Source organism: Thunnus albacares, chromosome 12 (assembly GCF_914725855.1).
Source record: "Thunnus albacares chromosome 12, fThuAlb1.1, whole genome shotgun sequence".
Taxonomy (NCBI): Eukaryota; Metazoa; Chordata; class Actinopteri; order Scombriformes; family Scombridae; genus Thunnus; species Thunnus albacares.
In genome coordinates, this window is record NC_058117.1 from 19,640,418 (window position 1) to 19,666,014 (window position 25,597).

Below are 25,597 nucleotides of genomic sequence, written 5' to 3' on the forward strand. Positions count from 1 at the left end.
ATCCATGAGCTATGTGCCTTATTTTACTGTTGATTTGCATCACCACCCAAAATGCGTTCAATCCAGTTAGGCTTGTTGCTGTCAACCTTGTTCAGTATCCTCTTACACATATCAGTGCCAGATTTGCAGCACTTGGTTATATGCTCATCCCTCAATTAGTGCTGAGAACATTTTTTAATTTTAATTTACTTAATTTGTTTCATGCCATTTCACTGTTAGATGCCTAAAAATTAGTTTCTTGTCAGTCAAATCAGACATTTACAATTTTCATTCACCAACAGTCTTTAATATGTATGCACTGTGGCCAGAAGATTAGAAATACAGGTCATGAATCTAATTCCACCAACACACTCCAACCTCACAGACATCACAAATGTCCAAAATTATATATTATTTATTTTTTTGTGATTAGTTTCTGTAAATGTGATTTCCCTATAGGGATGCACTGCCAGCGTTTTCTAGTGAATCCATACTGAATACCTAATATATCAAGTTTTTTGCTGGCCTAAAAGAGGTCAAAAATACTAAAATTGGCCTATAAAATACCCATCATGTATATGTTTTTAACTGTAGAACTCTTCCAAGGTTGTTAAACTCCCCCAAAATACTGAGGGCATGACCTTTGGGTCCTCAGTGTTAGCTACAGCCTTGTATATGTGTCTAACAATTTTTAATGCTTGAGGAGTTGCAGACCATACTGCAGAGGCAGAGAAACATTTTTCCTATAACTGATAAAATATTTCAGTCCTAGCAGGATGTTAAAAGATTGATGCAAGAAGTTATTGAAATGCATGAAGACATGACGACTTGTTCAATAAATAACATGCATATGAAAGATGCCATAGTGGTTTCTTGTCCTCACAATGTTTATTAAAATTCAGTTTCTGCTAATATATGCTAGTTATATAAATAATGAAACTACTGAATGCGTAATTTTAGTTTACTGTAATGTCAGTGCAATGTTGCACGATATAGTTGCAACACTAGATGTGGGCTGCAGATCCAAGTGAGGGTTCATATGAGGAAATATCAGATGACTGAGAAAAATATGAATATAACACAATCCTCTGAAGACCATAAGTTGGCCTTTTTTGGTCACTGAAAGATTGGAAGATTTGAAATGCCAAGAACAAAACTATTTCAATAAACCAAAAATTGCTTTTCAGAGATACAGCCCAGGGGGTTTAAATTTTGCTCTTTTGGCTACACACATTTAAATTGCTTTTCAGACAAATGTGTGTAAAAAAAAAAAAAAAAAAAAAAAAAACCTTCCCGCATAAATGTGTTATTTTATGGTTTGATGAATGAGACCCAACATGCAGAGATGAGCCTTCTAGACACATTAATCACCAGGAGTATAGCACCTCACAATAAGCTGCTTAAACGTGGATTATCACTGTTTATTCTCCTCTAAGAGCCCCCGTTTTCATGCCTGGATAGGCCGGGCAACGATGCCTCTCAGCACAAAAATCGATAGCTGCTGTAGCTGGGGCAGAATGAAGATATAGTGAACTCTGTTCCCTCTTCCAATATTATTTTAGTTTGATCTCACGTGACGTTCTTACATCGCAGCATTTTGACAGGACTGCGTGAGGGTTCACAAGTTGAGGTCTAGTTTAGTTGTAGCCCCTAAATTGGTTTATAAGAGGATTAAAAAAAGCTGGCAACGAGTGTCATGTGTGAAAGAGTAGTGACTGTTTTTACTGCAGTTAATGCTCATGCAGCCAAATAAATTGTGAGTTTAATTTGAATTTTGCAAATAGCTACTGACCCAACGTTGTTCAAGCCTCTGATACATAAAATATATAAATAAAATACTCTTTTGTTTGAACATTATTTTAAGTCCAGATTCACTGTGAAGGGATTGCAGGAAAAGTACATACAAGAATTTCAGCCCCAGGAAACTGATCTTGGAGACAACTAAAAACTTTTATTTTATTTATTATGTGTTATTAAGATGTGTGAAGATATGGTTAAAACTGTTGCTGAATTATTAAATGAAAAAATAAATCACAGCACCTTTAGTACTTATTCTTAGAGAATCCCTCCATCTCAATTTCCAAAGCAACCAAATCAGCCTTAATGGACTCATATACAGTATGTGTGTATATCCCTTCACCTTTACAATCATTAAGTTGTCTGCGCACATTCATTCTGTACAATACTTCTGACTGCTTACAAGTACAAAGTTAATGTAATAAATGGCTGGGTTGACACTTAAGATACATTGTTCAGCTGTGCAAATATGATTTGAAGAGCTTGAACCTAACATTTTCATTACTGATATGAGAAATTATGAATGCTACTTGAATGACTTGTTGTCACAGAAACTCAGGAGCAAACCGTAGCATTTTAAAGGTTACTAGTGTAGTTCCCATTCAAAACATGCCTGTTTGGAGCGGGTTGATTGCTTTGCCTCCAGTATTGCTGCCTCAACCCAATGCAATTGGTCAGTGAGTTTTAAAATTGTTTTAAAATGCACTGTCAAAATTTAATAATTCTCAATTTATCAGTTATAATGAGTTTGCACTCAAAACTTAAGACTGCACTTCCTTTGGTCCTCAGCAATAAACCTGCCAAGTGTGAAGTAGATCGGATGAACGGTTGTCAAGAAAAGTGAAGGACATACAGACAGACAGAGACTCCTTCCTTTATAGTTAGATGATATGACGCAACACCTTCCCTGGCAATATTAATTTGCTTCACTGACAAACAATTTGATAGACTTATTGAGTAATGCTAATAGATCCTGTAAGAAGCTGTTAGCAACTATGAAAAGATGATAAAACAAGAAGTGTTAACATGCGAAGAAGCAAAGTGTACCATTTATTGACTATTCTAACAGTTAAAGATAACTCCTAACCCTAAAAACAAGTCTGTGAGGAAGGCAAATTAGCCACAAATGTAACCTGAGACATAAAGTGAAAAGAAATTACCTGCAACAAGCACCTGCAGGGTGTCACAGAGACTTGACTTGATTTGCTGTGAATGCTAACAAATCTTGTAGTGACTTATTTATCTTAAAATATGGTTGGAACAACATATTTTGTGTAGCTTGAAGAGAGAAAACCTTCTTCTCCTCTTGGTGTCGCATTTATAAACCTGTTAGTGACCTTTTATCAATTTGATGGCTCCTTATTTGGTCAAAATGGCATGTATTGTCCCCTTCTCCGTGCTTATAGATAAAGATTTTTTTTTTTTTTAAATGACGCAAATGAGTCACAAGTGGGGCCTGTGACATCAACTGAAAAGAAATGACAGACACATTTTTTTACCTGAAACAAGTAAGATGTCAAACCATCACCATCTAAAAGAGGTTCATCTTTATAATGAACAATCTTTATTGTAAAATGGCAGCAATAACTCCAATGTGAAGATGTATAAAATAACCAGGCATGCATAATATGTCATCCATCATTGTGTGTGTGTGTGTGAGAGAGAGTGTGTGTGTGTTTGAGAGAGAGAAAGATTCAACAATCCCTCAGTAATTGCCTGCTGAAATGACACCAATAGAGATAGAAGCCAGCTAGGTCAGACTAGTCTAGTTGCCTTAATCAAAATCAATAAATCAACCACTAGACAGAAAGAAAGTGTTGTGTGTGTGTGTGTGTATGTGTGTGTGTCTCTGTTTGATACTCAATTCCTGTTTTCCCCCTCCTCTCTCTCGTCGCTCTGCACTCTCTCTCTGCTCTGTGGACCAGACTTCCTCAATAAGAGGTGACACCAACAGGGACACTATTTATTTTGGGCCGATACATTATTCATAACTGTAGCGAGGGGCAGAAAATAGCGGCCTATTAGGCGGCATAAAACTTAATTTTTACATTCCTTCTGGACACTCATTATAATGTCCCGGAAATTTCGGCTTAAAAGGATCTTTTGAAAAGAAGTGGGATTTGGGCTTAAATAAGGCTCAGAATAATCAGGAGGTTGTGAAAAGAGGAACGGCCACCTCATGGCAGTATTCAGGCAGTGTGGGAGGAGGGAAGAGGGCTTTTTTCTCACTCTCACTATCTCTCTTCAGTCAGACAAATTTAATTCATCACTTTTCATCTCCTGAAAGAAGTTTTACATTTTCTGTCATTGCACTTTTTAGGGGTTTTTGATTTCTCTGCTTGAGAGTGTTAAACCATCAGTCTATCAAGACTTCTGATATTTTCTATGATTGAAAATGTCATAGGAAACAAATTGGGTAACAAGACAAAAAATAGTTTGTTTACCAGGGTAACCCCAGTTCTGTTAGAACTGAGGGAGATTTCTGACCTTGTGAAGCGACTATTTAATTGACAAATCAATCTCTGTGAGGCTGTACTGAGGCTCAGCAGTGTGCTTTGAGCTAAATGCTAACATCAGCATGCTAACATACTCACAATCACACACAGCAGGTATAATGTGTACCATCATCACCATCTTAGTTTAGCTAACATCTGCTAAATAGCATTAAACACAAAGTACAGCTGAGGCTGACGGGAATGTTGTTAGTTCTGCAGGTATTTAATCATAAACCAAAGTAGTGGACAGATTCAAATTTTGACCTGATGATGGTGCTAAAGGTGAAAAATCAGGGGATCACCAAAGTTATTAAAATTCATCCTGGGGGGGCATGAATGTCTGCACCAAATTACGTCCATCCAAAAGTTGTCAAGACATGTCACTCAACGTGGCGCTAGAGTAAAAGATTCATCATCTGGGAGCCATGAATGTTCTTTTTTTTTGCCAATCCATCTGGAAGATGTTGAGATATTTTACTCTATAAACTTGCACTACAAGAAAGATCAGGAGATCACCAAAGTCATTAGGATTCATCCTCTGGGCACCATGAATGTCTCATAGCAGTTTCATGGCGATCAATCCAATAATTGTTGAGATATTTCAGTCTGGAGCAACGTGTTTGCCAGAAGGACATTTGAAGGTCGATTTTCTGCTATAATATGAGAGATAACAGACTGTTTGGATCTCCAATAGGATGACTTTTTTTATCTTTTCTTCAAATTGACAATTTTTTGAAAAGTTGGATTTCCGATAAGTACTAAAAATACTTCAACTCTTCAAAACTCCAGCAACAACCTCCAAAATCAATTTGTCTCTACCAAATACTTTTAAAACCCAGTTTTATTTGTCAGGCTTTACACACAAAGAGGTTTGTCACTCAATTACACAGATAAACTCAGCTTCTGTCTCCGTTCTTTGCCTTCAGGTGCACGGTTGCCTTTCTGTTTAGATTCAGATTAATGATCGGGCCTTTTGGGAGAGTTTATCTTGAGTACCTGTGTAATGTCCAGCGTTTATCAAGGGAAGCGTTGTCTGGACTGTTTGATGAATGTTTACTATCTCCCCTGTATGCACACACACACACACGCACACACAATATGTATGTACACTCTTACATAGGAGTCCGTTCTTTCAGCCCTTCAGAGACACTGCTTAGGCATAGCAATGAGATATCGGACCAGCGGAAGTAAGAAAGAGGCACATTCATCACCGGTCATGAATATCAGTTAGCACACACACACACACACACACACACACACATACGTTCTGTCTGGCAAACGGGCTTCGTGCATTGCAAATGAATTACTCGCACAGACATTGTTCAATATCCCATTTATATGTTATCATCCTGAGACAGAGTAGATACGGGGTGTGTTTGTGTTGAGAATGTGTGTCTGTCTTCTAACATTTAGCATGAACATGACTTTAAGTTGACTTTCTTTCTCATTTAAAAGCCCTAAAGACATTTTTCTACAACAGGGTCAAGTGGGACAACTCAAAATATATGACACCAGAGCAAAATAACCCCGCTTAGCTTAGCATGACAAGCTTTGTTGTGCTCCTAAACCAGAAGTGTTTTCCTATGAGACCCTCTGTGAAATTAAAGTAGAGCTTTTCTTAGCCTGGTTATAGGACTCAGTCTGGAAATCAGGCTAATGAATACATAAGGGGGGCTGCCTTCGTCTCGCCCTCCAGTTCTCTAAAGTACAACAAAGTGTACTGTAGATTTGAAATGAAACATAGCATACAGATCGAGCGCACATGCATCTGATATTCCCTATATATTTATGGGGATTAGTCTATTGCTCTTTAATCTCGGCTGTTTGATAGATTCATCCAAAGATTTCACCCCCCTCCCCCCCTTTTCCAGTACTCATTCATTTTATTTTTAATATCACTATATCTTGCTCTCTCCATCTGTCACTCTCTTTCTCAGATATATATTTATCTCTTTGCCTATCTATCCTCCATTTTTCTTCCCCGTCATCCAGCCCTCATTTTAATTTTTTCTCTGCTCCCTCCCTTCTTTTTCTTACACTCTTTCTTTAATGCTACTACCACTTTCATATAAACGTGCCAGTCCTTAGTAGGATCCAGAGCCACACATAATTCTATTTTTATCTTATTGTATCATATTGTTCAAGGGAAAGTTGCTTGACAACATTTTTCCTGCTTCCATTCATGCCAATAAAGCTCTTTTTGATTTGATTTGAGGGAGACAGGAGGAGAGAGCGATGCAGAGAGAGGGAGAGAGATCTTCACTAGTCAGTTCTGACAAGCTTCTGTAGACTCAGTGGTCCATGTCGGACTGGAGTGTCAACTCCACTTGTACGTCCAAGCATATCATTAAGAAGACATCTTTTGTTGGGATCAGTCGCCGCTGTCTTTTGAAAAGAGAATGCGCACAGCTGGGCGCTCGCACACACCAGGTTTTTCTCCGCTCACAGCCAAAATAAAGGCATTTAAAGACAAGCATGTTGTATAGTACAGTACACATGTTGTTAGACACTCACACACTGTGGCCTCAAACTGATACTACTACAGTACGAGGGTGACGGAGGATTTGTGTTGTGAATCTATTTTTGATGCAAAAGCTTGCATCACAAGCTGAACTGAACCGAGCAGCAGCAGCACCGTGAATCTGTCTGACACACTGAATTATTTTCCCATCTTTATTCCTAAAATCAGAGTGGAATCTCACATAAGAGTAAGTTCTGATGTAACTGCTGAACCACAGCCAATGGAGAAGGATATTCCAGCATAATTCAACAAACCTAGGCTGAGATGATAGATAAAACTGTCCATTGAGTCACATTGCAATGTCCTAGCACCACCTGTTGGTCATGATTTGCATAGTAAAGGAAACCAGATGTGTACTTTTTCATTTTAAATAGTTCAGAGCAGTTTATACTCTCTGCTTCAAGGATACTGAAGATCTACAATTGCAAAGAAAGAGGGAGCATAAAGAATATTTTGTCAAAGTGGACTTAATTAGATACACATATTCTGCTCTGGATATCCCGTGAGTTTAAATGTGGATTTTGATATTAGCATTTATTCTGTAAATGGAGTTTTGGATGTGTTTCACGCATGTAGGTTCAGCACTTTATAACAGCTTTCCTGATGTTTGTGGGTCATTTTCCTCCTTATTTAAACAGTTTTTTTGATTTAGTGGCCAGAACTACATTAATGTCCTCTTAAAATACTGCGTGTTTGTGTGATAGTGTTACTATTGTTGTGGCATTATATCTCTCAAATGATGTCTGCTGTGACTGGTCTTACTTGTGTCTTTTGTGTTATTTGTCAGTGTGCAACCAAACAACCAACTGTGAACAGTGTATACTTGCATGACAAAGCACAGGTGTGCTCTATTTTATGTCATTATAAGCTCCACGGATGAAGGTGATGAGAGAAGGTCGAGAGATAAAAAGCTTGGCTGTACTATGAAGTACTTTTACATGCACATTAGTATCCTGCTATTGAGATTTATGCTGTCTGGATACATAATCATAGCAGTAACTAGATTCCTAATTGTCTGTGTGCAGGTGAGTCTTTGATGCCTCAGCATGTCAGACAATCATGTTTACACCAATTGTGTTACTTTAACAGTTGGGAATAAACAATGACTATGTTACATGCAGAAAATATTCTGGTTTTTGCCCTTATTCCAAAAAAGACAATATCCCCACTAAGCTGTTTACGTGGTTAATGAAAATGAATATTTCATTAATATTTCCATTTACATGCAGAGTATTTTCAAGGAATCACAAGATCTTCACAAGCAGTGCAGTAAACCAGTAAGGTGAAAAACATTAGTGAGCTGCTGCCTGATATTTGTAAGTGATATTGATCTGACAGATATTATAAATATATAGTTACAGGCACATCCAGAGTACCTAGGTCGTCCCATGATGTTTACTACACTGCTGAGTGTTTTTGGTGCATCACACCAAGTCATCACTGTCAGTCCTTGGCTGCATGTTAGGATAATGATGAATCCCCTCCGTCCCCGTCATGGAGAAGATATGCTCTGTTTTTCCATCCCGCCCTGAACAGCTCTCCACTCTCCTCTCATTCCTCTCTTCTTTCTGCCTTCCTGCTCCAGCATATTTTGCCTGCGCAGGGGTGCGTTACACAACCAGCCTGTCATCCATCTCTATCCCAACCTTGCAAACTGTTGGCTAGTTGGTTTGTTTACAATGCACAGAGCTGACTGTAAACAGGCAAGGGGTCATCTGTCGGAAAAACTGTGGTAAAAAACCCAATTGAGACGCATATTCCGAATGCACTGTATTCATGTCCAAAGAATGCTCCTTAAACCTGAATAATATTGGCATATCCCACATGTCTTAATCAGAAAATACTACATTTCACTTTAATATCAATGTGTGTATGATCATTACTTTATTTATCATTATATTTTTTGCATTACTGACTGCTGCATGATTTGAGTGGATGATGCACTTGCATACCTTGCAGAGAATAGTCAGAAACCTGGATAAGATGTTTACATGCCACAGTGTCTCAGCTTCAGTTTAAATACTTACTACTTTAACCGCAATGTGCAGAGCCATCTTGTCTTCATACTTGATTCTTGCACCTTAACATTGCTTTATGAGTTTGTTCCTCTTCTCTAAAGTAAAACAAGCCCCCAGAAAAGATGGTGATTTCTGCTTCCTAGCCCACAGCGCAGTCCTGTAATTATCTGCATGTCCCAATGGTTAATATGAACACACAACTCCCCAAACCTGTGTCCTAGCAATAAAACCACACATTGATGCACAAATGTGTACTGATATAGAAGAAAAGCATTTACCTTGAAGCTGTGGCACTTTTATTTCTTTTCTATTTGCACTGATTTGAATCTAATTGTCTCCTCATTTCCCTTTCTCTTTCTCCCATCCCTCTCTGTTTCTTTCTGTCTCTCCCGCCAGATTCAATAAAATTCAGAACACGAAGAACACAATGAAAAAGGACGGCATCAGTTCTCTGACCTACAGAGTGGTTCAGGTCAAGAGGTACCCTCTCTACACAAATATCTCCGTGGAGATCGGCAAACCGCCACCTAGGCCTATTAAGGGCTAAAAAGAGAGAGTGACAGAGAAGAAGAAGAAGAGGAGGAGGATGCCCATTGATTTCAGTCAAGAGAGGGGAAAAAGATGAGTTTGAGGAGAGCTTCATGGATGGAAATAAAGAGAAGACATATCCTAGACATTTGGACAGATGTGGGAGTGGAGGAGAGAGGGAAAAGTCACAAGCACACCATAGTCTCTCTCTCTCTCTCCTCTTCTTTACCCATTTCTCTGTTTCTTTGAGATTTCAGCTTGCCATTTCTGTAACCAGGACTCAGGCTCTTTCCACCTACGACTTTTTTCAAACAGCCAATGGCAGGCTTCACACCTCCTACCTTTACTTCAGAATTCAAAAGTGGGGACCAAAGTTGAAATATCAGTCACTAACAAAGGTTGGCATCCAACTTGGAGCTGAAACTTGGAGGCTTTCTATTAACAAACAGTGAACTGGAGGACATCCAATGGCATATTGACAGGGGATGTTGACAGGAAGTATTGCTGAGAGATTAGAGATGAGATGATAACATTCTTTGAAACTTTGGAAAGTTTTCAAGGCCTTTTCCGAAACTCCGGACAGCGTCCAAGGTCATAAAAACCAATGACTGTAGCCATGAGAAAAATGAGCTTACCACATGGATACTAAGACAATGTGAGTGACAAATGGATACAAGATGTGGTACCTGCTGGTTGGGAAATGAAATATCAGGAAAAGAAATGGACCTGGTGCGTAGCGAACCTTACAAACGCCATCAAAGACGTCACCTTCCAAGCATTTACAGTGATGGTTGGTAGAAGAAGGTTTTCCATTTGAGGCTAAGTGACATAACATGATGACATGCAGTGATGGTCCATTGAATTGTATCAGATAGTTTGCATATCAAAGATATCAGCTGACTCTTATCTTTAAAAATGCTGATATTGGACAGTTCACATATTTACGTGTTTTTTTGTCAGGGAGTCACCTGTCTGGATCTAATTACTCAATCAAATCCTCCGGTATCAATTAATGAATGTGTATTGTGCCTGCATCTACCGCAGAAGACTAAAACCAACGCTGGGACACGCTGATGAAACGTGTTTGATCATCGTCAACAGCAACAAACACCTGAGAACTCTGTTTTTGTTCTCTTTTTTATATATAAACTAAAACTTCAGAAACGGATTTATTGGAGTGACGTAGAAGTTCTGCAAGATATGAAAAGTTTTCTCCGGTGCTGAATGCAGTTTGCTAGAACTACCTTGGGAATGCGATTGATATCAGATTGAGGAACTGAAGACAACAAGCCAGATATATACTGACAGCTCAGTTATGATTTTAACCCCATGTGGCACATATTGGAGGTTAGGTTTCTGGAAACTTAATGTTTTTTCACTCCACTTGAAGAAAGATGAAGGTTAATTATGGTGATCTGTGCATTAAAGATCCTTTTTTGTTGTTTCTGCAAAAATATAAAAGATGCAAATGGGCTTCTTCATTGGTCTTTAGGGTAAGGATTTGTTTAAGTCAATATATGCACTTTTTTATTAGAAGAATTGACATATAATCTATTTTCTGAACATATTTAGGAGCACAGAGGGATAAATATCAGAAATGAGCTGTCAGGATAGACTCATGGCTCATGTTTTTGTAGGCAGGAAGTTGTGGGAACAAAAGCTGACTCTTGTGAGAAGAAATGCCTTTTCAAGGTCATTTTTTAGCCTATGATAAAACCTGAAAGTCAGATTTTTTAAAATTATCACAAGTCACTAAAACTCTATTAATACTATTACTATACCATTTTCCCGCTATCTGTTTCTCTCAATATTTAAGAAAAAGACTATCATATCCGGGAGGAGGAAATTATAAAGTCGTACTCTCCTGCTGGTGGAAATTGTGAATTTTAAGGCAGTAATGAGACATTATTCTTTGAGCAGTTTGATTGACGTTTCTATTGCTGCTTCAGAATTTATCATCATCATCATCAGATGTCAGTTTTATATGGTAATCTATTTTATCATACTTTCAGACTTCAGAGGTGATGGGCTTAATGAATCAAACATTCAGAGTTACATTTTTTTACTGAAACTGTTTGAATTTTAAAACTGTTTATTGTTTGATGAGTTTCATAAAGTTTCCCTTTGTGACAGATAAAATAACCAAATATCTGATTATGATTCCCTCCATTATCATATTGAAGCCTTTGACTGTTTTATGCTTTGATACATCTAATTCATCATTCTTCTCCCTTTGTTTTGTTCCTCCTTGTATCTACTTTTGATGCTGACGCCTAAATACCAAACTGATGCCTTCAGTAATTATCTTAACTAAGGGGCTGGGAAGGTTATTTGTATTATCTTTAATTCACATCTCATTCTTTTTCGGGGGTATGATGTGTGTTTTAATATGAGTAAGATAGTTAGATTTCACAAACATTTTAAAGAATGAAAAACCTACACAACACATTTCCTACTTCCTACATTTGCATCAGACAGCTAACATATTGAAGATTCGTGTGCTGTTTGGATTTTGTATCATGCAGAGCAAATTTGGGCTTTTATCCTGGCGAAAATTGCGTATTGTTGGCCTTATCCTGATCAGCCTTGAGGCAAAAATGTTCCCATCTGTTTGGCTCTTCATTATCTTCGCCTCAGGCTTGTTGGAAGGTATGATTGCGTCTCTCTTCATCACACACTCCCAGACACACATTCACAGTCTTCCCTATTTTTTGCATCGTCTCCCCTTTCATTGCCTTTTCTTTCTTACTCTGCCAGTCAAGGCTCTATGTGTCAATGGCACACTGTTGTGCTTTGCGGTGGGCCCACTTCAGGCACAGCTGTGTCTCACAAGAGCGTTTCTTCTTTCAATAGATATCGACAGGGCCTCTCTTTGTGTTTCTGAGTCTATGCCAGTCACTGTATCTTTACTTTTCCATCTATTCTCTCCCTTACAGAACACATCCCCATTGGTGAATCTCTGTCTCCCCCTTTGTTTTTCATTCTGTCCCCCACTTCATCAGATTCTCTTTTTCCACTTCACCCTCCCTGCTGTTATACTCTCCTGGTGTGAGTTTCAGTATCCTCAGTAGTCACACTGCACATGGAGAGGTCAATACAATCTCTCCTCTATACTGTTTACAGCTTACTCTGTGCAATACAGTTTCCTCCGCCTCTACAATATTTGACAAGCCACTGTTTTAAAGTGGGATATGAGGTGATAAAAATGTTTTAAAGGAATAGTTTGACATATTAATATTACTCTCATATCTGTAAATGTCGAGCTTACTGTTACAGCCATTAGCCAGTTAGCTTATGTTAGCATGAAGACTGGAGACAGGAGAAAACCAAGCCCCCAGAGACAGTGCCAGGCTTTGACGCCAATTTGACATAGTGGCCAAACTGTGTAATTACAACATCACATGATGCTATTGGGCCCAAAAAGACTTTTTCCCATAGACTTACATTGTGAAAGAAACGTCTGTAAATCAGCAGATACATTTTTTTTTAGCGTCAGAACCACTGCAAAAAGACTTTTTTCATTATCAGAATTTGATCCAATTGGTCCGATTGGAAAGTCTAGAAGAGTCACATGATTTCTTTTATTTCCATTCAAGTTAGCCGGAGGGCTAAACCAGAAGTAGCTGACTCGGCCAGCAGAAGTCGTTAGTGCACTTGCTCTATGGGCCCCACAGATGTGGGAGCTATGTGGAAGAAGTCAAACTTTTTTGGCTTCATGTGCCACTGAGCAACTTTCATAGGAATGAATGGAGCCCCACCTCCGATGCTGTTTCCAGTTCTGTTTATACATCCATGGGGGAAACAGCTAGCCTTGCTATGAGCAAAAGTAATAAAATCCACCTAACAGCTCCTCTAAAGCTCACCAATTAACATGTTATTTCTTATATGTTTAATCTGTACCAAAACTGTGGTGTAAAAAAAGCAAGTGGTGGTTTTACAGGAGGTTATGCGCCAACTGTCATCCAAGTCTTGCCAGGAAACCAGTGGCGGCTCAAAGTTTTTGTACTTGTTTTTTGTACAGATTAACCAAACAAGATATATTTGTTATATAATTGAATTATATAATTATATTTAGTGATCTTTACAGTTGCTTGTAGACAGATTTTGTTACCTTTGGACAGAGCCAGACTAGCTAGCAGTGTCCCATTGTTTCCAGTCTTCATGCTAAGCTAAGTTAGCTGGCTGTTGCTTCATATTTACCATACGGAAATGATGTGGTATTGATCCTCTTATATAATTCTCAGAAGAAGAAGAAGAAAGTATATCATGTTTTTTTTCTGCTTTATGTCCAAATAGATTCATTCTTCATCTTTTGCCTCATATTCACCTATTCATTTAAAATCCATATAACCAGACAACTGATAAAATGACAGCTGCTTGGATTTTCCTGGTTCAGTATTACAATTAAAATCAATTTCATCAAGGCTACTCTGATTAATTACAAGCAACCTTTTATGAGATCAGATAGAAAGTATAAGCTGAAGAGTGACTAATTAATGGAAAAAATGTATGGATGTGGAGGCAGAGGCATTGCCCCAGTGTGTATAAACAGTAATGTGGGCTATAGATGTAAAGATCAGCAACAGAAACTTTAGGAAAAGTATTTGAAACGTTTCTTTTACTTGAGAACCAGAACAACCACGAGGAGTGCTTGATGTTTCTTAATAGACTCTCAGTACTTTGGCTTTTGAGGCCGTTGCAGTTGTCAAGCACACCTCAGGTGGTTAAGTATTTGAAACGGTTTTTCAAATGTATTTTTTGCTCGTCTGCTGCAGAGAGCAGACAGGACTTTCAGGCCTGTGGGCATTTTTAAAAATTTACTGTATCTCTAGCTATGTTTTTTTTTTGTACATTGAATGTTGAAAATGTTATCTTATATAGAATGCATTATGTCATATCAAACCTACTTTTTCTATACAATCAATAAATCTGCTGGTTAAAGATTGTATGATGGTGTTGTCAGTTTTTTTTACTATGTGCATACATGTATTATTCTTGTATAATTATATTTTCCTCTAGGTTACTTAACAATACAGTGGTTGTCAAACTCAAGTCTGGCAGATGAATGAGAGCGGCTGTAGCTCAGGTGGTGGAGTGGGCTGGCCATGAATCGCAAGGTCGTTGGTTTGATCCTCAGCTCTTCCTGGCCAGGTGTCAGTGTGTCCTTAAGCAAGACAGTGAACCCCAAAAATGCACCTGAAAAAACTTAAGACAAAATCATCTGCCTAAAAAATGTAATTTAAAACAAGATTAAATTTACTGCTATGGTAGCATCTCTGTGAGCCTGTACTTTGGCACAGCAGTGCTTTGGGCTAAATACTCAGCAGCTACAATGTTTACCATGTTTACCATCTTAGTTTAAGCTAATTAGCGCTAAACTCAAAGTGCACCTGAGGCTGATGGGAATGTCATTAACTTTGACATTATTTGGTCATAAACCAAAGTATTGGGAAAATTTAAATATTTACCTGATCATGAAAAGTGAATACATCATGGCAATTCATCCAATGGTTGTTGGGACATTTCACTCAGAGCTACAAATGTGAACCTCATGGTGGTGCTACAGGAAAAGTAAGTGGATTACCAAAGTCATTAGGACATATAATCTGTGAACGATGTCTGTACAAACATTTTTGCCAATCCATCTGGCAGATGTTGACATATTTCACAGCATATGTGAAAACTTTGAGCTGCTAGTGGTGCTAGAGGAAAGTTCAGTGGATCTCAAGCCATAAAGATTTATCCTGTGGGTACCATGAATGTCATAGCAGTTTCATGGCTATCCATGCAATATTGGATGGATATAGGTATTTCAATCTGGATCAAAGACTGACAGTGCCATCCCTTAAGCCCATCTCTTAATGCCATGGCTAAGAAAATGTATGCAATGAATGGCAACTTCACCTTCAGACTGAGGTAATCCCAGTTTTTTAATGTAATGTTGACGGTTATTGGCCACTCTGTGCCCTGTCTGCTGTTGCCATGACAATCCAAACAAAACTGCTTCTGTTCTGGCTGTGTAGTCCCAGTGACTCAGTGAGCTAAATTGTGGACTGAATCTGTCTTGACTTCTGCAGTCTTTAATTTTCTCACCTTCCCAATAACATACCTTCAAAGCTGCAACAGTAGTTCTAGCTGTCTTATTCTTTTATTGTTTTGCAGGGAGCACTGGTCCCAAACTGTCAACAGAAAAGCTCTGCAGGGAAATCAGGATGGTGTCTTCTCAGACAGAAACCAAACTGTTCTCAAAACAGCAAATTGTTCATTTAAAATGGAAAGACCGACTCAAGACAAAACACACAGTCGGGGATATTTAATGGACATGGAAAGGTGATTTAATTTGGAATATTTTACAGTACATGTAGTATTACACAGCATGATTTGGTGGTGTGATCGACATCAGTTCCCTTTTGTTTCAGTTAGTCAATTGTAACTGCACTTTACATTGGTTTGTTATCATTATCAGGAATTAATTTGACAGGGGTTCATGAACCTTAAAGTTTAAGCTTAATTCCAAGACTCAGGGAGAATAATTACGGTAGTGAAACAGTCGTGTCAGCTTGTCAGTTATGGTATACTTCATGCAGCAGCAGTACTGCACATAAACATAAAATAACACATAATTACTTTTGGTTTTCATACAGAGGTCCCTCATGATTCAAGTGATAGATGATGACAAATAACTATGTATGAAGGGCGACTGCATATGAACGATATGAACTTCATGCTACATTTCATCTTACACTTTGATTTTTAAAAACGGTAAATGGTAACTGTACACTTTGATAATAGTGGAAATTAGAAGAAAGGTTGTTTTCATGAAAGGCTACACATTCTTTCTTGTGAAAAAATGAAGCAGTAAATTACAGATTGGTTTTCCTGCTCTACAGTGTACATGCACAAGTAGCTGTCTATTAAATGAAACCCTGTTTTCAAATACTGCCTGTGTCTACAGCTACTGTACAGTCATATGTTAGGCCATAGTCACCTACATTATACTTCAATTAGCATAGAAATTGAAGAACAAAATTTATAGAACAGTTACAAAATCGTTTATTGCTTTGCTAAGCCATTTCCTAGTCTATATTACATCACCGCTGTGCATACATTTTGGTGCTGCATCAGTCTGTGACAGGTCAGTTACACTGTCTTATCATCCAATAATCTCATTGGCTTTGTTATGTTGCTAGTCGTTTCCCAAAGCAGGTGTCTTAAAATTAAAAAAAAAAAAAACCTTCTGGGTAAGTAAGGTTTATTAAAGCTCACTACTTTCTCTCAAATAACAAACAGATGGAGCGCCCTGGGACCCGAATGGTTACAGCGTATGTCACATAACTCCAACGTCCCCGGTTCACCTCCCCTTGTTGCATTTCATACCTCTCACTCTCTCCCCTTAATTCCAGTCTGCTTCTCCACTATCAGCTCTCCATTAAAGTAAAAAATGTCCAAAAACATGTATTTAAAAAAAAAAACTGAATCTAGTTAACCTTTTTGAAGAAATGGTGTACAAGTAGATTAAACATAAAATATCGATGGTGGGCTCCATTTTCAAAGGTCTAGTTTTTTTCTGGTTCCTGTCAGATTTGGATTCCTAGGTAGAAGTAAAGACATTAGGAACAACATTTGTGGGTGTTTGAGGTTCTACTAAAACAAGCATCAAAACTGTAGTCTATATTTTTAAGTGTATAGAGTTTTAGTCCTGTTTTCCTTCCTAATTTTACTGTTTGCAGTTGTTTTCAAGGACTAGAATTTATCTTCTCAGCTGACACGATTGAAGTCTTATCTGTCCTTTTCATAATTTTGTCCTTCTTTATGATATGCAGAGCAAGTAAGGCCTGATGATGGGCCGGCAATGTCCACCAAAATGACAAATTCAATGGGTTTCACCACAGTAGCAGAAATGTTGGATGCATAATCCTTGTGGATTGGTAGCTGATCTGCTCTGATGGCCTGTGGCATTTTTAAAATACCTTCTTTGGTTCTTGTTACATTCTGTTCCCAAGAAGTAGATTTTTTGTTGCTGCAGACGATCCTTTATGTTTGGTCAGACCGCTGACATTTTCTGAGGCACAGGAGGGTGTAGCACGTCAGTAAGGATGGATGGTGTATAGCTGATCAGCCATCAAGGATTGTGATTTTAAGATACCAGAGAGAACCAGAGCAGAGAGAATCAGTTTTGCTGGGTGGATGCTTGTTCGGGGGTACAGTTTTTGAGGCGGGAACAGGTGGCGACACGGTTTCCCTCCCAGTAGCCTGCATCCTGGCCATCATGACAACGACATTTGGTGCAGGAGTCAACCCAGACAGGCTCTCCTGCAGGAATCACCTGGCTGCGTGATGCATCAGCGTAGCAGTTTGGACCTGGAGGGAGATGGGCAACAGAGGTGAGTGTACTTGCAGCTGAACAGATATTACAAACAGGTAAGCACATTAAGTCAAGTGGACACCATTGTGTTACAGTTGAGAGTGCTTCAACAACTGAGATGATAAATGTCCCGTTGAACCTCTTGAGAGGCCTTTCATGTATATTTGTTTTTTTCAACTTAGAATGACTTTTCTACTTTATATTTATCATTTCAACTTACCCTCCTTGCATTCAGGGCAGCATTTCCCAGGCTGGTAGACAGGGTTGACACATGGTGGAGGGGCACAATCTGCAACTAGACAGCGGGCGATGCCATCACTGTCACAAGTGCACTGCTCACATTCTGATGGCTGGGAAACAAACACACACACACACATACACACACACACACACACACACACATACACACACACAAACAGAGTGAGACTCTACATGGATCACAAAAAAGTGAGAAAAAGTTCATAATGTGAACTATTTGTTGATACTGAGCAGACGAATGGCACATCGCTGTGTCATATTTCTAACCAGCACCGAGACCTCCTCATGCCATCTCAAAGGGGGGCGCCATTTACCTCTAATTCCCCACTGAGTACTCAAGTTACATACCAACATACCATAATGTGAGAGAGAGTTTTGGAAAGAAATACACTGAAAGAGATGTATATGGGCTTATTATCATACAGTTACACACATAGTAAGTACATGTAGGGAAGACTGTGTTATAGGTATAAGTTTATTAGAAAGTATTGTGGATGATTACTCATTGAAATGACTGGAAGCAGTAGTTAGAGAACAGGATGGGACCTGCATGAAACAAAGAGATCCAAGGTTTACACAACAACAGTACAGTACAGTAATTTGTGGTATTCCTATAATATTCCAGTTGGATATTCGTCTTATACAGCAGATAAAGTCTACAGAACTGTAGTTCATAGCTTTGCAGTGACATTTTAAATGTTTCTAAAAATGATTATTGACTTGAGAACCTTTACAAGTAGTTTTTCATTTGGAGATGGTGCAGACAGTTTCGACTCAGTGGTAATGTGGAGGCCCCCTATAAAAACAGAGGGGCCTGCAGCCAACTTCTGTAATTTTGCACTCTGCCAATAATGGCAAAACTAAACTACACCCTACAGTAAATTAGTGATTCCCAACCTTTTTGACTTGTAACCCCTTAGAATGAAACAATATTTTCTCATGATGCCTCATCACAGATTACAGCGTTAGTGTGGACATGAGTTATGATCAGTTCAATCAAAAAGGTGATTTGTTTTTTCTTTTGGACTGTTACTTGGAGCTTTCTATATGACTGAAAAGGTGAAAGTATTCAGTATTTCACAAAAAGAAATTGTGTTGTATATGATACTGTGTAGGATATCTAGGGGATATTTTGTCTATATTCTGGTTCAAATTTTAAAAAAGACAATTAGTAATTTCAACATATCTCAATGCCTTATGTATTGATGCAGTTGTCATGCATGAGACCAACACTGACCATTCCAATTTTGCAACCTGTCATGTAGGGTTGCAACGAATGATTATTTAAAATAAATAAATAATTAAATAATTATTAATTATTTTGTGAAAAAAATGTCCATCATAGTTTCCGAATACAAGATGTTGTCTTCAAATGTCTTGTCTTGTCCACCAAAAGCCAAAATCTCAAATATATCCATTCGCTATCATATAAGAGAAAGAAAAACAGCAAATTTTCACATTTTTACTTAAGCATTATCAGCCATCAAAATATCAAAATGAATTATCCTTCTATCGACTAATTGTTCAAGCTCTACTGCCATGTGTCAGTGCTTCCAGACTCACCTGGAAGTTCTGCCCCAGCTCGTACACCACTCCTCGGTACTCACACCCGATCTTCTCGCACCTGGGGCAGCAGTCGGTGGGGTAGTGGCTGACATGGATGCATGCAGCCGGGAGAGAGGTGCACTCAGTGCGGGCACACGCGGAGCCCTCAGCGGTGCACTCACACTGGGTGCAGTGATCAGAGTCCAGAAAATACCATTCCCCCACGTAGTATATGCTGCCGTTGGCCTCGCAAGTGCTCTCTTGCTGCCCGGCGACTGAGAAGCCAACACCGGCCTGTGCGCAAAGCAGTAGTGCCAAAACGGCCGTGCGTATTCTGCGCTCCAAGGAGAGGCGCTCACTGAAAACTCTTGCCATGATTTACCTGATGATTCTCCAAACAGTTAACAAACACTAGGATTTTGTGGACAGATTATAAGTGCACAAAATAGTTTGTTACATTGTTACTGGGCGCAAAATCCTTGACGTTACCTCTGTACTCCTTCCAAAGCGGTCTACTGGGGCAGCGCACACTTCTGCAGAAAGCCCGGAAGGGGGTGGAGGATGGGGGGGCATGGAGAGGGAAATATTCACTGCCTCTCTGAGAATTCACACGCCAGTTTCAGCTGAATATTTGGTCGTAACCACCAGTTTAACATCTTGAAGTAGACTGCAGTAGTTCAGACTTTTACAAGAACACAGATAGTAGTGTGTTCATTGTTGGTAATGATTTGAGTCTACAAGTAATATATAGTATGTATTTAGTCTAATTTGTCACATTGTGTTTTGCATTTTATTGCGACATCATCAAAAATAAAAATAATAATAATGAGGAAAAAGTAAACCCATATTTATTCTACCGTTGACAGTTCCAACAGATCTCGCGATAATTCCCCCATAGCAACTGGAATGTTTGCCCTGGATACCACAGCCGTGCCAGATACAAGTTGAGGTGAGAGTTTTCTCCTCTTTAGCAACACAGAAAACACATTTTATAAACCTTTCCCGTGTGTTACACAAACAGCTGTATCGTTTTATGGTCAATGTCAGAAATATGCCATATGAACACGTCACTTTGTGTGAAACATTTGGTGTAACGTCTAGAGTTGGTCAGGACGCTAGCTAATCTTCCTACTACTAACGTTAGCTTTCTACTTCTTCCGGTCAATTAGCGTTAATTTACAGTTGCAAAGTGCATTTTAGTGAGTTAAACAGTGTGTCTGAAACCTTAGTAACCTGCTAATATTATGGGCTTTAGTCAGTAGTGGAAGAACTATTCAGATACTGTACTTAGCGTTAAATAAAAGTAACAATACAACAGTGAAACGGTTAAAATGAACGTTACTCCATTACAAATAAAGTCCTCAAATCTTGTCTAAGGCTAACTTAGTGTACTAAGTGAATTATATTATTGGATCAATTATTACTGATCATTTTACTTTACTGTTCTAGCTGGTCAGGGTAGAGCTGTTTTTAACTACTTTGTATACTGTTGGGCAGTTTAATCTATTAAAGTGTTTTTGTTAGACTCCTTTATGTGTAAAATTTTAATCAGCAAAGTGACTCCAGCTGTCAGATGAATATAGAGGAGTAAATATTTCCCTTTTAAATGTTGTAAAGTGCAGGTAGAGGGTAATGTACTAATACAGAAATACTCAGGTTAAGTACAAGTGCCTCACATTTCTACTCACAGTAAGTACAGTACTTGAGTAAAAGTACTCCATCACTTATTTTTGTCCAACAAGTAGCTTCATGCATTGAACAAATATCCTCATACTCCTTCATCTCCCCTAATTTGGTGTTTATTGTTATTTCATCACAGTTTCTTTCTATTTCTTCACCCATAGACTCCCGCACATATGCAGTCTACCGATAGAAACCAGCTTTGGTCCCCTGGTCAGTCCCTGTGGAGCCTGATTGCTGAGCATGCTCCTGGGTCAGAGCTGCCAAAGATTCATGCAGCACTTGGCAACTCCCTGGTTGACATGTACACAGAGGTGCATGCTGAGGTGAGGGGGTTTTTATGAATGTAATGTATTTTTTATCATTATTTCTTCAGGCAAAATGTTGCTACCCAGCTTTTTAGATGGAACATTCCCTTTCAAATTCAGTGAGTGAAGCATGTTTCATCATTCTCATTTTTCACACTTTCTGATGTCCTCTTGTATCCTTTCAAGTAATTAAAATACATTGGGTCTGTTTTTAGTATGATCCCACCACAAGAGAACCACACAACCTACAAAATTTCCTTTTATACTTAGTCTCAGATTGAATCAAAAAAATGCACATCACTCCTGGCCAAACAATTTAAGAAGTCTGGTGTTATTTTGTGTAAGTAGGTTAGTTCTGCTGCATAAACTCAGTAATTACAATCCCCAGATTCCCTAATAAAAGTGAAATGTGGGTAAACTATCACTGTGCCGCCGTGAAGTCCAAATGTGAGCCAGACAGACATCAATATTTACTCAAGGCCAGCTAAACTCTCGGCCCCAAAGCCCCTAGCATGGAAAGCACTCTAGAAGCTTGGGTAAAATCACCCCGCCCAAGAAAAATTTGCAGGGCTGATGAGAAATCCCAAGCTAAGGTGGAACCTATAGTGTCACACACCTCATAAAACAGGCCAAATCTAGGTCAAGATTAAGGTGTTAAATTCAATTTCTAGATAATCTTGGGGGAAAAAACATATCAAAGGGAAAAAAGGGTGACTGAATGAAAACAGAGTCAAATAAAATGGTCTTAAACTGAGACTAAGGGCATTGAAAATGGCTCAAATGTGTGGACATGTGGCCTTGTCTACTGAGAGAACATTCCTCTCAAGCTGAATTACATAAATTAGGTCATACCATATGCACTTAAGGTCAAATCTGTAGTTATCCCTCTTATCAGCAGTTTCTGTGGGATATAAACATCTCTGTATATGCTGTTTTCTCACATGGTGTACACACCCTGCATCTCTCCTTTCTCATACCACCAATCTCTCCTCATTCCATCTTTCTTCTTTGCTTTTCTACTCTCCTACTTTCTGCCATCCTTTCTCTTTTTTCCTCCGTCATGTTTGTTCTGCATCGAAATCTCTCCATCTGTAGATGCTATCATCTCTCCGCCTGCAGTGAGCCAGCGGACCAGAAAAATACTTGGACAGTTTGTCTCAACTTTCAAACCATGACATGTTGAAGCTTACCACATGTTGCTTTTGTGACAGTTCGCGTGTGACAACTACAAATCAGGCACAAACTACTTTTCACATGAAAGCAAAAGCACAACTCTCTCTCTTTCGCACACTCACACAGACATGCACAGACCCTCAAGGACTCAAATATATTCAATTCACAATTAAATAATCAACCTAAGTGTCCTTTTATGTTACAAAATCGAATCATAATGATGCAGACTAATTCAACTCATCTACAGTACAGACACATTCCCATCTGCACACACACACACACACACATTTACACACAGAAAGAGGCCCAGTAAGCTTAGTGAGTCAGGGGGTCGGTATAACAGGGTTAAAGAGGCTAATCCTCAACTGTTGATAAGACCGTTAGCAACACAAATTCTTTGACTCGATTGTGAGTATCTGCATGTGTGTATCAGTCAGAGAAAATAAGTGTGCGTGAGTGTGTGTGCGTGTGCGTATACTGTATGTATGTGTATCGCGTGCTTGTGAGTGTGACTTTCAGTATTTTTCTGATATATTTTCACCTCCAGCGTATGCAGCTGCTGGGTGTAAAGCCTCCAGACGGAAAGGAAGACTTAGGCTGAGAGCTTTAAGAAATTTCCAGGAAAAAAAAAAGAAAAAAAAAGCAAAGCACAGAGCGCCTTATTCAACTCTCAGGCTAGTGCATGCAGGTTCAGATCGCTTCCTCTTTTCCTTTTCCTTTTTTTTCCCCCTCTCCGTGTCTGCCTATCTCCATGTCTTTCTTGTTTAGTTTTTTTTCCTCTGTGCTCTGTCCCTGTCTGTTTCCCTTGCAGCCATGTAATGAATTCCATCCCTCTGTGAGCCACTGTGAAAAGTAATAGTTGATCTGCAGGCGACTCCTCCATTCCTCAGTACCACAGTTCCTCCCTCGATCAAGGTCTCCATAGTGTACGGCGGTTAGATCAGAGAGAATATTAGCCTCTCTTTTCATGTCTCCTTACAAGGCCAATCTCTCTGCACCTCCGTCTACACTCGTTCTTTCTTTCTACGCTGATTGAAAATGAGTCATTTAAGTTAAATGTATTCTAAAGCCCATTTTAAATAATTCAACATAACAATTCCTAGTCGGTTCTTTAACTGACAGGTTTCAACACAACGGTACTCCCTTAAAATAGCTCCTGGATGAGATCAACAGTCTGACAGCAGAGGGAAGGTGAGGGAAAAAAAATAATCCAGGAACAACTTGTTAGCCAGTGAGCCATGAATCCTGTAACATAAACACCTCAACACCCAAAGACAGACAGAGGAAGCCAAAGTGAGTGAAAAGGGCTGTGTATGTGTGTATTTAATATATTGTGTGAATGCTGGAGTATGAGTGGGAAAAAAAAGCCACATGTTAAACATCCTCCAGTGTATTCCTTTTAAGTGAAGTTTTGACTGAAAGGGGACAGACATGATTGACAGGCAACAGGTGTGGAGGTGTTAATGGTATCCAGACTTCACAGACACATGTACACACACACACACACAACTACTTATATGCAAACTTTGTCACTTTCTCCCATTCCCCTTGTCTCTTTCTCTCTGTGTGTAATTTCCCATTGGCTGTTACATTGTGGTTGTCCTGGACTTTTTTGTTTATAGCACACATAGTTGTGTACAGCTGCAGAAAACAAATTGAAAAGTACATCTATGATCCTGAACACATAGCTGTTCTACCGGCTCACAGTGAGGAAGTCACGCATAAAGACTGACCTTTTTCACATTTTTTTTTTTTACAAATCCTTGATCTGCGGTCATAATCCCAGCAAAATTACAAGCGCTGCACACGGGGCTGTTTGTCTAATGACATGGATAACATAAAAGTCACTGTGCTCATTCTGTTGCCTGTGTGTTTCGGTTACAAACCTAAAATTATGCGAAAGCATGATAACGTGGGGTGACAGTGACAGCAAGAGGTAAAGAAAGAAAGAAAATATGTTTGTTAGAAAAGAGTTTCACTCAGATTTGATGTCCCCACAGATCCAAAAGTTGTGTTGCTTCCTCCTCCAAGGAGACAAGGTCAACTGTTCACTGCAATTTACAGTAAACAAGGTCTTCTTGCAACAAGGATAGCTCTGATAATGATTTTACTAATAAAAAGTGAAGCAAAAAATAGATTGCAGCATAGTCCCATAAAATAAATGGGAAAACTAAAACAAAGTTTGGGTAAAAGTTTGGGTGGTATTCTTTTTTTATTGAGATTTTTGTGCCAGTTATATTTTTATCTCATATATTTTTAATTGTTTTTATTATTTAAATAAACAGATACAACAGGATATACTGAGCTGGGTCCAAACACATAGTATTTGCATTGTTTACAAGTGACTAATCAGCCCAGGATACCTGTACAGTACAGGTAATTTGGTCATCAATGCCTCTTGATCCCATGAGTTCAAACAATGTGATGTTTTTCTTAGTAAATCAACTTCGGTGCCATATGAAGACAGAATCCTTTACCTACCTGCACTACTGAGAGTACACACTGCTACACAGTATAATTGCTACTTCACAGATTATCATGTTTTAAACTCATAGAGACTTGAAAGAAATAAGATAATCCTCCACTGCCTTCCTTGAGACATGACAAGTCCTGATATTGTCAGGGAGGCTGTCAGGGGAGTCGCTGGATGACGGATGTCTGGATCACTGCTCGCAGAATATTGCAAGTGGGCTGCTTGAAGAGAGTGGTTCACTAAATCACTCTTACAAGTGTTTTCATTTATAGATATACCATTCTTGGTGCAGCATCATGAGTCTTAAACATCTTGAAAAAGTGTTAATGTATATCTTTAGTTGTCTTCACTAACTCTTGTAACATTTGCAGGCAGTGATGTGGTACAAGATGTGGCAGGGGAGCCGGCAAGGTGGAAACTATAGCAGCAGCAGGGCAGGGACTCCCCTCCCTCTGGC

The 25,597-nt window shown here is 38.9% G+C and overlaps 2 protein-coding genes across 2 annotated transcripts in view; one reads left to right on the top strand and one right to left on the bottom strand.

The window, feature by feature from the left end:
* The window catches only part of b4galt2 (UDP-Gal:betaGlcNAc beta 1,4- galactosyltransferase, polypeptide 2), a 190,867-nt gene extending 178,100 nt beyond the window's left edge, over positions 1-12,767 (top strand). The window contains exon 8 of the mRNA XM_044368852.1: positions 9,207-12,767. Coding sequence (XP_044224787.1) covers positions 9,207-9,357 — 151 coding nt within the window. The 3' untranslated portion in view covers positions 9,358-12,767. The remainder of the gene's footprint in view (positions 1-9,206) is intronic.
* A 2,883-nt stretch (positions 12,768-15,650) lies between these two features.
* Positions 15,651-20,067, bottom strand: zgc:113531 (uncharacterized protein LOC541359 homolog). The gene is made up of 3 exons (XM_044367407.1): positions 19,525-20,067; positions 17,924-18,053; positions 15,651-17,699 (listed from the first exon to the last, which is right to left on the bottom strand). The coding sequence occupies exons 1-3, from the start codon at positions 19,879-19,881 to the stop codon at positions 17,509-17,511; spliced, it is 678 nt and encodes a 225-aa protein (XP_044223342.1). The 5' UTR covers positions 19,882-20,067; the 3' UTR covers positions 15,651-17,508.
* Positions 20,068-25,597: the final 5,530 nt, after the last annotated feature.